Below are 14374 nucleotides of genomic sequence, written 5' to 3' on the forward strand. Positions count from 1 at the left end.
CGTCTGATTTTTTATTTTTTTATTTTTTTTTGGCGGGGGGTGTACAGTAAGCCCCACCCCCCCTCTGTGCACTTTAAACTCTGCTGTTTCTCTCTTGGGTAAATATTTGCCTGTTTCCTGAGTTGGCTTCAACACCCTCTCTCCTAAAGTTTGACTTCAGATGAGTCAAAATGTCCAGACCTTACAGACTGCTGGTTAAAAATGCCAAACAGCTAGTTTTGATCTGCAAAAACTCTGAGAAGTACCTGACCAAAGATGGGATGCAAAATCTCTGCGTGATTGAAAATGGGAGCGTTGTAATAGGAAGGTAAGTTTGTCACAAATTCTGAATTTTATAGGCACATTCTCAGATCTCTAAGCTTTATAAAGGAGATGTCAAACATCTGGGTTGGGGGTCAAAAGTGACTACTGCTTCTGGTGTGAGGATTTAAACACAGTAGAAGAAGTCTATGCAAGGTTAGAAGCTTGTTAAAATCTCAAGATTTTTGAATTGTAAAGAAAGTGGGAATGTTTGGGTTCCAAAATCTATACATGTGCATGCTTTGTGCTCTACAAAAGCACACAAACGGACAGGAAACTGAATAAATGAGGAAAATTAGGACCTGCTGTTGAAGCTGCACTTTTCCCTTTGACACCTTTTGCTTTACACCATGTGATGGCAAAAGAAGGCTACAGGGATTATTGAGTAAAAGATTAGGTTTTGACTGTCAAATGTTTACTGTCCTGTTAAGTAAAATAAAGACAGTAGATTTTAAAGATGACTAAACTGGTGATAGGTTTTTATTGCACATGTAGCTGCACAAATGCAAAATTTTAAAGTCTCTTAAACGTTTGATTCAGAGCCTCTTCTACCATGTTCCCCTACAATTAGACAGGTTTGGTATTTTATTTATACACTACTTCTTATTGTTATTTTCTAATATATCTCTAATTCACAGACCAAGCTGCTTTAGTGACTGAAATGATGAGCATCCCCATGTAATGTTAAAGGCTTTAAAAAAAATGGTTCTATTTGTATTTATATCTCTACTGTCTATCACAGATGCTCTCAAATGTTCTAATGTAGCTTATTACTTTCAGTCATTTTAATGCAAAAGAGGTCATCCAAGACGCCACTGTAGATCTGTTAGCTATATTACAATGGCAAACATCAAAATATAGCAAAAAAAAAAGTGAAAAACTACAATAGAATCAATGGTTCTGTTTAAAAAAACAGATCTGTTTTGGAGGTTGACAAATACATTGGGAAATGCTTGAAAATTACACAGGGCACATGAATAAATATGACAGGAGTCATAAATAACCTCTGTTGAAGGTTAAGAAGCTTTATTAGAGTCTCTCAGATTTCACCAGAAAGATGGAAAATATCTCATGTAGCTACAGAAGTGAGCAGAGCTTGTTAGGAGCTGTGCTGTGCTTTTGGGCACCAGTTTCAGGTTATTTGAAAAGTGATTTCTTAACCTGACGACCAATGATACACACTGGAGCGCCCCCTACAGGCTCTACAGACTCATGACATGTCAGAGAACAACGTCACTGGATGAATGTGTGGTTTTCCCTCACAGTGACGGGCTGATTAAAGCTGTAGGGCCTGCAGAAACCATCAGAGCTCAGTATGCAGAAGCTTTGTTTGACAAAGTGATCGATGCTGCAGGAATGTGCGTCCTGCCAGGTGAGCATCAGCTCTGTATCAGTTCTGTTGGCTTAAATATAAGCAGTCAGACGTGTGAATTGTTGAGAATTTCTTGCCTTAGTATAATGTAAAAAAATACTTGATGTTCTAACAAAAGACTCCCAGACATTTGTTTTGTTTGTTTTCTGTTTTCTCCCATTATCATCATCAAATTTACAGACTAAAGATGCTAAATTTAAATGATTTGTTTGATATCAAGCTTGTGAAAAATATGCAAAAAAACTAAGAAATCAGGAAGGAGCCGAAGTCCAAAGTACTTTTAATGTTTGACCTTTTACTTCTGCCTCTTCTCGCAGTGATTAACTGCTGCAAACTTCTTGTTTCAGGCTTGGTTGATGCTCACACTCATCCAGTCTGGGCTGGGGACCGGGTGCATGAATTTGCAATGAAGGTAAATTATTCTGCTTAACTTCACTTCGCTTCACTGAGCATCTGAACTGTTGATGACATGCTCGGCGCTCCATCTGCAGCTGGCAGGTGCCACCTATATGGACGTGCACCGAGCAGGTGGAGGCATCCACTTCACGGTGGAGCACACTCGAGCCGCCCCCGCCTCGGACCTCCTGGCGACCCTCCGCAGCAGGTTGATGCGGATGCAGCGAGCGGGCACCACCCTGGTGGAGTGTAAGAGCGGTTACGGCCTGGAGTTGCAGACCGAGCTGAAAATGCTGGAAGTGATCGAGGAGGCCCGGCGCTCCCTACCTATAAACATCTCTGCCACCTACTGCGGAGCTCACGCAGTGCCCAAGTAAGTATAACTATTTTTGCCTTATATTCCATATCTCCTCCTCCTCCTCCACGTCTTCCTCCTCCTTCAGAGGGAAAACAGTGGCAGAAGCTACAGAGGACATTCTGAGAGTTCAGCTGCCTCGGCTGAAGGAAAGGATGTCTGCTGGGACTCTCAGAGTCGACAACATCGACGTGTTTTGTGAGCAGGGAGTGTTTGACCTCAGCTCGAGCCGCTCCATCCTGCAGGCAGGCAAACAAATGGGCCTCAACATCAATTTCCATGGAGATGAGCTTCATCCCATGAACTCTGCTCAGGTATCTGCCGAAGCTTATGTATACACTGTAAGCTACAGCCTAAAGATGAATATTCACCTCTGAACCACATCATAACCTTCAGTTTCTGCTCACCGGATCAACAGTACTCATATTATTTTAGTTTACACCAACTCCAAAGAAAAATATCAGCTAGTTTCCACCTTTGTGATGAAAACTAGCATGCTTCATTACCATCTTTACTACCAGACCTACGCTCTTCTGCATCTGGATAGTCTCCAGATCCCCGTACAGATGGATTGAGAAAACAAATGTTCACAGAGTCATGTGAGTTTTGTGGCCTTATTAAACAGTTTCCATACACCCATATGTTTTTTTTCTAAGAACATATGGGTGTACAGAATATATGTTATTTCAGCTGCTGATAATCTTTGACTTTCAGAGTAATACAGTCTAACACATCCAAAAACATGGTCAGGAAGGCGAGGGAAATGTCACTATCGACAAAAAAAAAGACACTAAAGGCGCATAAAATATAATTGATGATCCGGGGCCAAATGCAGATGAGCTGCACGGAGACCTTTGGATATTTATCTGAAACCTAACAGTTTAATTGTTTATTAATAATCATCTGAGGTCCTGTCTTGTTAAACAGAGTGTGCATTTATTTCAGATGGGGGCGGAGCTTGGAGCCTTAGCCATCAGTCACCTGGAGGAGGTGACAGATGCAGGAATTGCTGCCATGGCCAAAGCAAAAACTGCCGCGGTCCTCCTGCCGACTACAGCTTACATTCTGCGGTACTGTAACACACACACACACACACACACACACACACACACACACACACACACACACACACACACACACACACACACTTTAACCGAGAGTTTTCGAGTAATACATTTATTGATGTTTAGGTTGCCCCAGCCTCGGGCCAGAGACATGCTGGACGCCGGAGTGATCGTGGCCCTCGGCAGCGACTTCAACCCCAATGCCTACTGCTGCTCTATGGTGAGTGCAGGATGTCTGACTCCTCCTTTGTCTCTGTCACAGCCACACGCTGTATATAAAAGATGGATGTAAGTACTGTGACATTACCCATGAAGCCTAAACATTATGTTTCCGTTTTTCCTTAAGCAAGAATGATAAGTTATTAGCTTCCACTGAGGTGCAAACTGCTGCTGTAGGCATGTAAAGTTGGACATTTTAACATGGAAGTCTGGAGGGGTTGATTCACTTCAAGAGTCTGCCTCAAGTGGCCAATAGAGGAACTGCAGGCTCCCCTCTGCTTACATCCCCCTCTGTTCTTTTTCTCTCCCTCAGCCGATAGTGATGCATCTGGCCTGTGTTAACATGAGGATGTCCATGCCAGAGGCTTTGGCCGCCGCCACCATCAACGCGGCCTACGCCCTCGGGCGCTCCCACACACATGGATCGCTGGAGGTCAACAAGCACGGAGACCTGCTGCTCCTCAACGCCACACGGTAAGCCCACCCACAGCAGAGAACACTTCAAAGACCAATTTCATGTTTTTATGGAGCTTAAAAAAGTTAAGGTAAAATTTAAAGAAACAGCTGTGTTTCTATTGTGGAAATAGTGCAATTATTTACTCTGTGTGTTGCACTCAGTCACTCACTGCTTGCAGTTTAGTGCTGCCTTTAACTGTAATGTTGTATTAATGCATGGTTTCATAATTTGAACCATTATTTTACCAGGTAGCTTTATTAATTGTGCAGTTTTAGTGATTCCTAATCAGAGGCAGAAACTTTGGTGTGCAGATGTTTAGATTTGGTGTTTTTCTGATACTTCTGACCTCTTCCTACATTGAAAATCTAATATTGTATCAGCTTTACATTAGAAATAAGAAATAAAAATAACAGAGGCTGTCTTCTGTGTCATTCTGCAGGTGGGAGCACCTGATTTACCAGCTGGGAGGACATCAGGAGCTCATCCGGTATGTCATCATCAAAGGGGACGTCGTCTATGATAACAACAAAATCCTGGACTTGTAACTGTGGAACTAGATTAACAGAGTGAAGTAAAACTATCTAAAAATTTAAATGTGTGCTTAAGGAGCTAACTAAAATAAAGTTTTAGTCTCTTATGTCAGTGTGGTCACACCTGTCAGCCCAATAAGCACTGGGAGGCTTCGGTCCAGATGTTTATCTATGTTCATGTAGTGCTCTGTCCAAGCATGAAGCCATGTCATATCAAACAGCTCTCTCCTTTTATCAGTCACAGTCCCTACATTTAAAATCCTTCCACTCCTACCTCTCCTTCTCTCACTGCCTCCTAATATGCCGTCCCCCTCTCCTCTTCCTTTGTCATCAGACGATTGTGGGCGATCGTGGCTCAAGAGTTGGGAGTTCGCCTTGTACGGTAATCGGAAGATTGCCGGTTCGAGCCCGGCTTGGACAGTCTCAGTTGTTGTGTCCTTGGGCAAGACACTTCACCCGTTGCCTACTGGTGGTGGTCAGAGGGCCCGGTGGCGCCAGTGTCCGGCAGCCTCGCCTCTGTCAGTGCGCCCCAGGGTGGCTGTGGCTATAATGTAGCTTGCCATCACCAGTGTGTGAATGGGTGGATGACTGGATGTGTAAAGCGCTATACAAATACAGGCCATTTACCATTTTACCATTTCAGACAACAGTAGTATTTTCGCCCTTTAGACCAACAGTGCCATCGGTCTGGGTCTGTTAACAGAGGCCTCAAACAATCTGAAATCTCATGTTAATAACCATTGTTTAGTCTTGATTTATTTTTTAAATCAAAGTCACAGAGAGCCACTGAAAGTGGGCAAAGGTTCATGACCTAGATCAGATCACTGCTGTTAGAAAAGCTGAGTCAGGAGAGAGAGAGCTTTCCCTCTCAGGTGATCAATCAGTTCACTGAATTACCTGATCTGACCTCTGTGAAGCCTGCAGAGGCATGAAACTCTCTCTGCTTTTATCAGAGGATTGCAGCAACAAAAGAAAATCTCAGTAATCATCACCTGGAACAAAAAAATCTCTTCAAACCGCATTTCTGTAGAGTGCTCTTTATCTTTATTGAACATGTTAGTACACAACGCTCGCCTTATCTAAGTATTTTTCTCACACGCGTGGCTTTCAACGACTTGATAATTCATTCCCAGTCTTTTCTGTTCTGATTTTTCTCGTGTTATTACTTTACATTAAAAAAACACAATATATTGTGATTTTTATAAAAGCTAACTATAAAAAAACAAAAAAAACCCCTAATTTAAATGCTATTCACAACAATAAATGGGTGCAGAGATGGAAAAAAGATATACGGTTGTAGTGGTACACATAAAAACTGGCTTTTTAAAAACTCTAACGATGATATATTTTATGTACCCAAAGCTCAGCTGTGTGAAACACCTCCATTAATCCCCTCAGGCTTCGTACTTCTTCCCTGCCCGGTGGATCTGCTGGTAAAGTGTCATGGAGAAAGCCATGCCGAGCAGCTGGAAACAGAAAAACACTAAAGTTAATAAAGAGCTGTGTTATGAGGCAGGATTTAGTGCTTAGCGAGTTAACTTTAGAAGGTGGTTCCCTTCTTAACCAGCATAACCAGCCCTAAACCGTTTCTGGAGTCTGATAAGAGATCTACATGATCAAATCAAGGCTTTTTGGCCGATCAGTTCCCTGGAAAATTGTATCACAATTCCTGGAAGATAATAAGATGGTCTCTAGGGTTATGGGACAGTCTGAAGTTTTTGTTTTTCCTCTCATGAGTAAGAAAATAGATCCCCAGGGGAAGTTTATTTCCTGTTGTTCTTTGAGCGTTAATATACTGAAACCGCCCTAAACTTTTGCCTCGTTTTACTCTTGTCAATACAGCCCATGAAGACTTGCTGTAATGTGCCATATTAACACTCAGCAGCAACCTGCCAACCCCAGTAGCCTTAGACAGAACCTCCAGGTAGCCTGGGGTGGTATCTCACAGCTGTTAGGGAAAGGGTCCCTAACAAAGTCTTTAAAGGCACATGGCCTTAATTGGCAGTAAAATGTCTTAAATGAATTTTCATTTAGTTTTTTGTGATTCTGTAACCCTGAGAAAGTTAAGGAAACTACATCCTGGATATGTTGAACTTGCTTCACTGCACAGACCCTGTGAGTATTTAAAGTCTGGATGTGAATAAAGTGCTGCTCACCTGTATGACCAACACACACATCGCAATAGTCCCCAGAAGGTGCTTGTTGTCGTCCAGCCACTCCTCAACCTTCTCATAACAGCCCTGAAAAGACGAAGGAAACCAGATCATCAGGAGACATCTGGTCACAAAAACGTTTTACACTGAGTTCACTCTTTTCTCCTTTTGTTCATGGTTACTAACATCTGTTGTTGTTTCTGACACATTCAAACACAACCTAATGCTTCTTTAAATTCAAATAAAACAAAAACAGTTTGGGATTAAGTTCGAGGTAAAGAAATAACAGGAAAACAGGAAAAGAACTGTAACACCAACTCATTAACTATATGAGTCGTGGTTGTGCAGCTCACTTTAAACCAGAGACCTCTTTTTAATCGTTTGAGCCAATAGGATCACAGTAACTGTGCCATGTTCATGTCACTTCAACCAATCAGAAGTTGCAAGGGCAAAACCCACGTGGGCCCAAATTTACTGCATGTGGCCTCTGTCCAGTCACGTGTCTGTAGGTGGGTCTAAAATGGAAATTGTTGAACGTGGCTCTGATGCAGCTAGTTAGGCGTGGTAACTGCTGATAATCACGTGCTACCGGCAAAAATCGGGACAGTAAGTCAATTTCTGTCTTGGTGCATTTGCGCCACTATGTGTTTTTGTGGTCTTCTTTTGCGGCTCATTCAGTGAATTTTGGTCAAAGTGTGGTGAAACTTGGTGTTTGGAATTGGTGATAGCTTCAGCCTTTCTTTAGCCGGTTACATGAAGTCTGAAGAATTTCTGGTGCGGTTTTGTTTGTTTAACGGACTTGTGTGCATTTACGTAACTGCTTGTTTAATCATGGTTTGTTTTCGTTGTGTTTGGTGGTTGTAGAAATGGTTTATATGAGATTTTAACTGAGATTCAGAGGTTTCTGTGGATACCACACATGTCGGGATTTATGTTTCTGACCCTGTGTTATAACCGATTAAATGTGATCTCCTCCTTTTTGCCCCCGGTATCGGGGGCGTGGGGCTTAAGTGGTTAAATTTATTGGGCCTTGTTGACAACAGAAGGAATAAAACAATCAGCAGATTGATAACTTCACCGACCCGTGTCCAGAACACATTGGAGGTGTTGCGTCCACAGTCCGGGTAAACCTGCTGGCAGCAGCGGTCAGGAACCACGTCATCATGGAACGCCGTGTGCCAGTCGCGGTGGTTCGTCACGCCGCAGCACTTCCACTAGTAAACAAGCAGGAAGGGAGGAAATGACAGTGCATCATTCACTCAACAAGCAGCTGGATTAAAGAGTTGCCTTTAATGCATCTGCTCACCTCTCCCTGTATCGTGTTCCAAGCATCCCTCAGGCCGGCGTTGTTGTCCGTGTTGTACAGCACCAGCCCTTCTTTCAGGTCCTGACGGGCATTTTCACTCACCTGTTCACACAGAACCAGAGAGGTGGATCATGGGATATGAAGGCACACTCATCTGCAGCCTGGGAGTGAGCATGATTGCTAGCGTTTTGCAGTCTTACCTTGTCGGTGTAGACAAAGAACAGGATGAGGAGGATAAGTTCAGCCAATAGGATGATCAGGAGAACGATGAAGAACTGAATAAAAGAAGAAAAGTGTCAACATAAGATGAACAAAAGTTCATTTATACTAAATACGGTAATACACTCACACTCAGCAGGAGGCACTTGTTCTCCTTGATGGCACCCAGGCAGCCCAGGAAACCCGTCACCATGACTACGGTGCCGAGGGTGATGATGAGGTTGGCAGCGGAGAGCGAGGGGAAGGAGGGAGAGAGAGTGGCGAAGCTGCCCTGAGAAACCGAGAGCCATACGCCGACACCCAGCAATCCACAGCCTCCCAGCTGAAACACACAGGAAACTCAGACACTTCCTGCTGATTCGGTGACGATAAATTGCTTTAATCTCTTACTGCCGAGTCAGTGTGTGTGGAAAAATTACCCAGAAGAGCAGGTTAAAGAGGAAGAGCATGTACTTCACACAGCAGATGCAGCCGCGAGCCATGACTGAACCAACGGGCACTGAATAAATAAATAAATAAAGATTTTTTAATGGCAGATTTATATTAACAGTCTAAAAAAAAGTTACTAAAGCTTTGAAATAAACTGATCTCAAGAATACTACCCAAATTCCCCTTTAGGGCACCACTGTTCCCACTGTGCGCTGATAAAGTTTCTTAAATTATTTTGGTCTGTGCAAAGATACAACCACCAGTATTTACTTAATTTAGGTCTAAAATGAACTTTTATTACGTAGAGCTGCACCTACATCATAGTCAGTGGCAATGTTTTGAATTTTTAAGGGAACAAAACATGATTCGCTTGTTGTGTGTTGCTTGTTTGCACAGAAAAGCCACAAGTCACAAGTCACAGTCTGCTTTGATGCACATTATGCAACACTGACTGTAAACAGTTTCCTCTGCAGGGACTCAAAGTACAACCACAACACAGCAAAGAGGAGATGAACTCACCACTTGAACAAGCAGGAGAACGCAGAAGCTCTAGTGGTTTACCTGTGAAACACAAACGTACACGAGCATTAACACGGCGCCTACAGGTGTAAACAAGTTTTTAATACCACTTTAACTGATACTGAACTTACCACACAAACAAACTGTTGTCACTTTAAAATGAAGGGTATGGTAAAAAAAACAAAAACAAATAAACAAGTATGTGGTTGACTTTAGGAACATTTTTAAACGTGTTTTGTTTGGTAGCATCTAACCTGACAGCTCCACACATCCTTCACCTGTCCAAAGTGTGGGAGTGGTGAATTTGTCCTCTGCTTTTGTTATTTAAATAAAAACTTCAAGACGAGAAGGTCACATAAATAACAAAAACGACTGAACACTCAAAAATCCCAACTATGGCTCGCTTCTAAAACTTTATTTATACATAAGCTTATATTCCTGTTCTTACCGTTTTAGAAATATTCAAAACAGCCTGAAACTGTTTTAGTCAAACTATAAATGACAAACTGAGCAATTCAAAATTAATGATCCATATTAAATTTAGAGGCAGTGTAAATTTAAATTTAATGGAACTTTTCATGAGGTCCATTCATAAAAAGTGTAATAGATTTTACTCTTACTTGTAAATTTGTATTTGAGATATTGTAAATGTTTTTAAGCACGTGCATTTACCCTGTAAACTGTAAAAAGTTCAGTAAGACGTAAGTGTGGTTAACAGATAACTGACTAATAATACAACTTCTCCAAGTCCAAGTACTTTCCACATTATGTTTTAGGTGGTGTCTTTCTCGGTCTCCCCACCACCAAAAGTTAAAAATAGAAAACTGGAAAGACATTACTCACAGGAAATGAATTCATTTAAGGACCAGCAGACACAGACTGCACACTCTAATTTTAGCCGTATTGATATCATCAGTAATGTTGGTAAACAGAATTTAGCCTCCAAGTACAGACCCTAGTTTTTTGGAAGCATTTTACATTATTGAACCTTTTATGAAGACAAACTTGTCTTTTTAACAATGCATCTCCTTCAATTGTAAATGTAATTTGTTAGAATTGTGCATTTTTAGAAAAGTTTACTAAGCCAAATGTGAGGAAAAGAGAAAAGAGATGGATTGTTTTTGTATTTGTATTTACAGCACAGAACAAAATATCCACATTAAAAAAAAAAATAATTATAGCAAAATAATAATTTTACCTTGAATATACTTTTAAATATATATAGAATTGTTAAAAGCCTAAACTGAATTTTGAATTAATAACTAAGTACACATGGCTATTGATTATTTCATTAATTCATTTATAAACATGTTAACTTTACAAATATCCCAATATCCAGGTAAACCTTTAAAAATGTGTATTTTGTCTGAACAATAGGGCTGCCACAAACAATTATTTTGATAGTCGACTAGTCACCGATTATTTTTGCGATTAGTCGACTAATCAGATCATGCGTCCACTGGACGTAAAACGTACAGCTTATTGCACCAGCAGCATCTACTCTTATATAACTATCATTAGCTTACAGCTTTAAGTGTTTAAGGTATGTGCTAACTAAAAATGAAGACAAGATGATAGTTTATTAAATTTTAATGAAATTTGCAGATTGCCGTCTGCTCCTTGCTATCTAAAATATAACAGGACACCGGAGTATATTCTCGACCATCTCACACTTCTGATAATCAGCTGTCTGCTTGACGTTTATTCAGCTGTGTAAAAACTATAACTTTAATCTCAGCCAAACCGATTTACTCAGGAACAAATAAAGTACTGAAAAAAGCCAAACAATAACATTTTTAAGTTATCTAAGTGACTAAGTGAGTAGCGAGAGACGGCGGTGGGTTTGAAAACAATTTTCCGGGAGTCCGGTGTTCTCACGGGCTCTGAGCCTTGCCCCCGGCTAGCTATCGAGCTAGTGGGTAACAGACGTCTCAGAAAACGTCAGAGCACTTTTGAAAATATGTGGTGTCTTGATAAACTGAGCAGATATTTGAGGTTTACACAGCTACATTCTTGCCTGAAAATATGTTAAACGTTTATTTTGTGACCCAGAAAGAATAATAAGAGTAACATTAAAATTAACTAGCTGCCACCATTGTTGGAAACTGAGCAGGGCCGCGCTATGAATTCTGGGATAGGCTGGGCCACGAAGTATACACCCGACCCATCCTTCAAATCTGGGGAAATGAAGGGCGCATTTGTCGGAGTCTTCGAATTTGGACAGTCTTCGTCGTGTTGCTGTAACGTAATCGGCCTACAAATGCGGGCAGGAGGATGCGGTTCCTGAATTTGGACACAGCTACGATACTGAACGCTGCTTCTTCTTCTTCGGGATTTAATGGCAGCTGGCATCCTTCTACATGCAGTGCTGCCATCTTCTGTTTCAATCCGTTATTACACTCTTAAATCCTACTACTTATTCCTGCGTCTTTTGGGATCTTACAAAGCTTCAAACGACGTGTCGACTATTAGTCGTCGACGATTTTGATAGTCGACGTAAACGTGACCAGTCAACTAATCATGGCAGCCCTACTGAACAACAACACAAACTCAGATTTTCTGTCAAGTATTTATTATTATTATTATTTTATATATAAACATTTTTGACAAAAATTTGATTTTTTTAACAGTTGTTTTTTAAATGTGGTCAAAGCATGCGACAATTATGGGAATAAAATATGACAAAGAATCTAAACAAACTGAAATGGTAGTACAATTTTAAATTTAATTAATCACTTTTGTGCGTGTGTGTTTCTCTACTACAACATTTAACGTCATACACACTGTAGTAACACAGTAGCAAAACAATAACAAAAACCTATCAACCAGAGACAATAACTTTCTGTTATTTTAAAATGACTAATAAGTAAGTAAAGTAAGCAGTCATGGTAGTCTAAGGAGCGTGGAAAGAAAGCGACAGGACTTTAAGTTTCCTGAAGATGTTTCACTTCTCATCCGAGAAGTTCTAAGACCAAATGGTGGAGAGTCCCAGGTATGTTCTTTTCTTTTCAAGAACAAATATCACAAAGTGCTTTACAATACAAAATAAGACACAACAATTAAATATTTCAAACAACATTCAGCATTTAGATGTTAATCATTTCAACGATTTTTCTGCATTGTGTTTTAATATCCACAAAAATTTAGAGACTTTTAAGATAAAAAGGAAAGATGGGTAGAAGAACAAAGACACAATATCAGTGACTTGCTGAACATGGAAAGTAGAATGCCAGAGCCCATTATTTTTTCCCAATTATGTTAACAAGATATTACGATGTGGCTGAATGCCATTATTAAAATATAACATTTAAAAAACATTTACTCTGAGCAATTCCTTAATATTTCTTACATTATTATCATTATTATTAATTTGTAACAGGATAACTACATCTATGCTGAGAGTCATACTCTCAGATAAATAATATGTTCACTATAGTGAGCCTGCAACAAACTAATGGTACTGTCTCACACAGTTCAAATTCATTCAGCAGTGGTTAACACTGTAACACAGTTTTCTGTTTGTTAGCAAGATTAAATCAAAAAGTTATTTTTTATTGATTTATTTTTGAACACAGGTAAGACTTGAATCAGCTTACAAGTGATTAACTTTTGGAGTTGATCCAGATCTGGATAGAGGTCTTTTTATCATCAGTATTGGTGTCAAACACTCACCTCTTGTACTGTGACCTCACTAAAGGTAGCATGAGCACATTTTTAACTTTGCTTAGTTTAACAAATGCCATTAATTAATAATTAATTGATGGCATTTTTAATTAATGTCATTAAAAAAGCATTTGCCTACACTCCATCAGGGGAGACAAGGTTCACTTTCCCATAACCCATCATACAACTGGAAGTCTTTTTGCAACCAGAGAAGTCGCCCCCTTCTGGCCTTTGAAAATAATGACATCTTCCATCTTTTATATACAGTCCACACAATCACATTTTGAATGGGGCTTTCAGACGTGGGCACTACAAAAGTACGTAATTAAATACATTTTTAAGCTTCACAATTATATTAAATCAGAATTTTTTCATGCCCTCTGGCTCACATCATCACAAACTATCCCAAAACATCGCCCAACGATACAGCAGTTTCCAAATTTAAAAACTAGTGCGTGCAATAAATCTCTGCCTCGACGTGGTTTGACTGAGAAAAGCCATTTTGTTTTTGTTTTTTTAGACATATAGTGGGATCCTCGTCCCGTGGTGACGTCATCACCCAAACTTCAGTTTGCGGTCAACAGTTTGCGCTTTTTTTTAAAAAAGAGAGGGGGGTGGGTAAGCGTAACTGTACCGGTGTTATTTTTAAATTCACCAACTTTATACTTTAGCGATAAGAAAAAATGCTAATGTCTGCCTACACGAAGCTAGCCCACTTCGCCGCGGCTCAGGCCGTGATTCTTTCCATGTCCATGTCGGGTAAAAGAAGAGGAGGAGGATGAGGACAAAAATGGGGGATCACTTTCTTACCGCAGTCAATGAAATTGCGCTCATCTCCCCGCTAACTTCTGGAGGTCCGCATGGTGCTCTGCCTCACAGCATCAGCGGCTTTTAACGTACAAATCCCGCAGTTGGAAGCTACGAAGTCCGCTCGGAAGTTTCCTCTATGGCTGGAGGAGGAGGAGGACGTTTTCTAGGGAGAAAGGCGGAGCACAGAACTGGAGGACTGGAGGCGTGACTTTCGGGGGAAGGGAAGACAGTGAGCCGGTCAAAGACCCCGGCTGGATAAATATGAGTATTAGAATAGTTCACATAGTTTCCTATCGTGGCTCAATCCTCCGATTTTATCGACACAGTTGAAGCCCAAAAGAGCAATGATGACAGTTTTGTTTCACCTAGCGGTCAACAGCGGTACTGCAACATCTAACAGCAAACAAGAGTATGAACGACCAGATATCAATTTATTTCAAAAAAATATTTCCATACTGATTAACACTATTTAATAATGCAAGACGTTTATACTGAGTTAAGTTATACATACAGTTTTAAATTTTTTTTATATAAGTATGTATATAGCTACATAGGGTTTTGGACATGACTCACTCGTTATTT

General features: G+C 40.5%; 2 protein-coding genes across 2 annotated transcripts; one reads left to right on the forward strand and one right to left on the reverse strand.

Moving 5' to 3' along the window:
• The first annotated feature begins 65 nt into the window (after positions 1-65).
• amdhd1 (amidohydrolase domain containing 1) lies at positions 66-4800 on the forward strand. The gene is made up of 9 exons (XM_026148040.1): positions 66-307; positions 1566-1672; positions 2020-2084; positions 2164-2441; positions 2512-2737; positions 3369-3493; positions 3614-3707; positions 4020-4180; positions 4603-4800. The coding sequence occupies exons 1-9, from the start codon at positions 171-173 to the stop codon at positions 4706-4708; spliced, it is 1299 nt and encodes a 432-aa protein (XP_026003825.1). The 5' UTR covers positions 66-170; the 3' UTR covers positions 4709-4800.
• Positions 4801-5879: 1079 nt separating this feature from the next.
• LOC113008957 (tetraspanin-9) lies at positions 5880-13935 on the reverse strand. The gene is made up of 9 exons (XM_026146936.1): positions 13793-13935; positions 9320-9361; positions 8791-8870; positions 8502-8693; positions 8353-8427; positions 8153-8254; positions 7929-8060; positions 6850-6933; positions 5880-6159 (listed from the first exon to the last, which is right to left on the reverse strand). Exons 3-9 carry the CDS (start codon positions 8851-8853, stop codon positions 6088-6090), a joined length of 720 nt encoding a protein of 239 aa, XP_026002721.1. The 5' UTR covers positions 8854-8870; positions 9320-9361; positions 13793-13935; the 3' UTR covers positions 5880-6087.
• Positions 13936-14374: the final 439 nt, after the last annotated feature.

Source organism: Astatotilapia calliptera, chromosome 17 (assembly GCF_900246225.1).
Source record: "Astatotilapia calliptera chromosome 17, fAstCal1.2, whole genome shotgun sequence".
NCBI lineage: Eukaryota > Metazoa > Chordata > Actinopteri > Cichliformes > Cichlidae > Astatotilapia > Astatotilapia calliptera.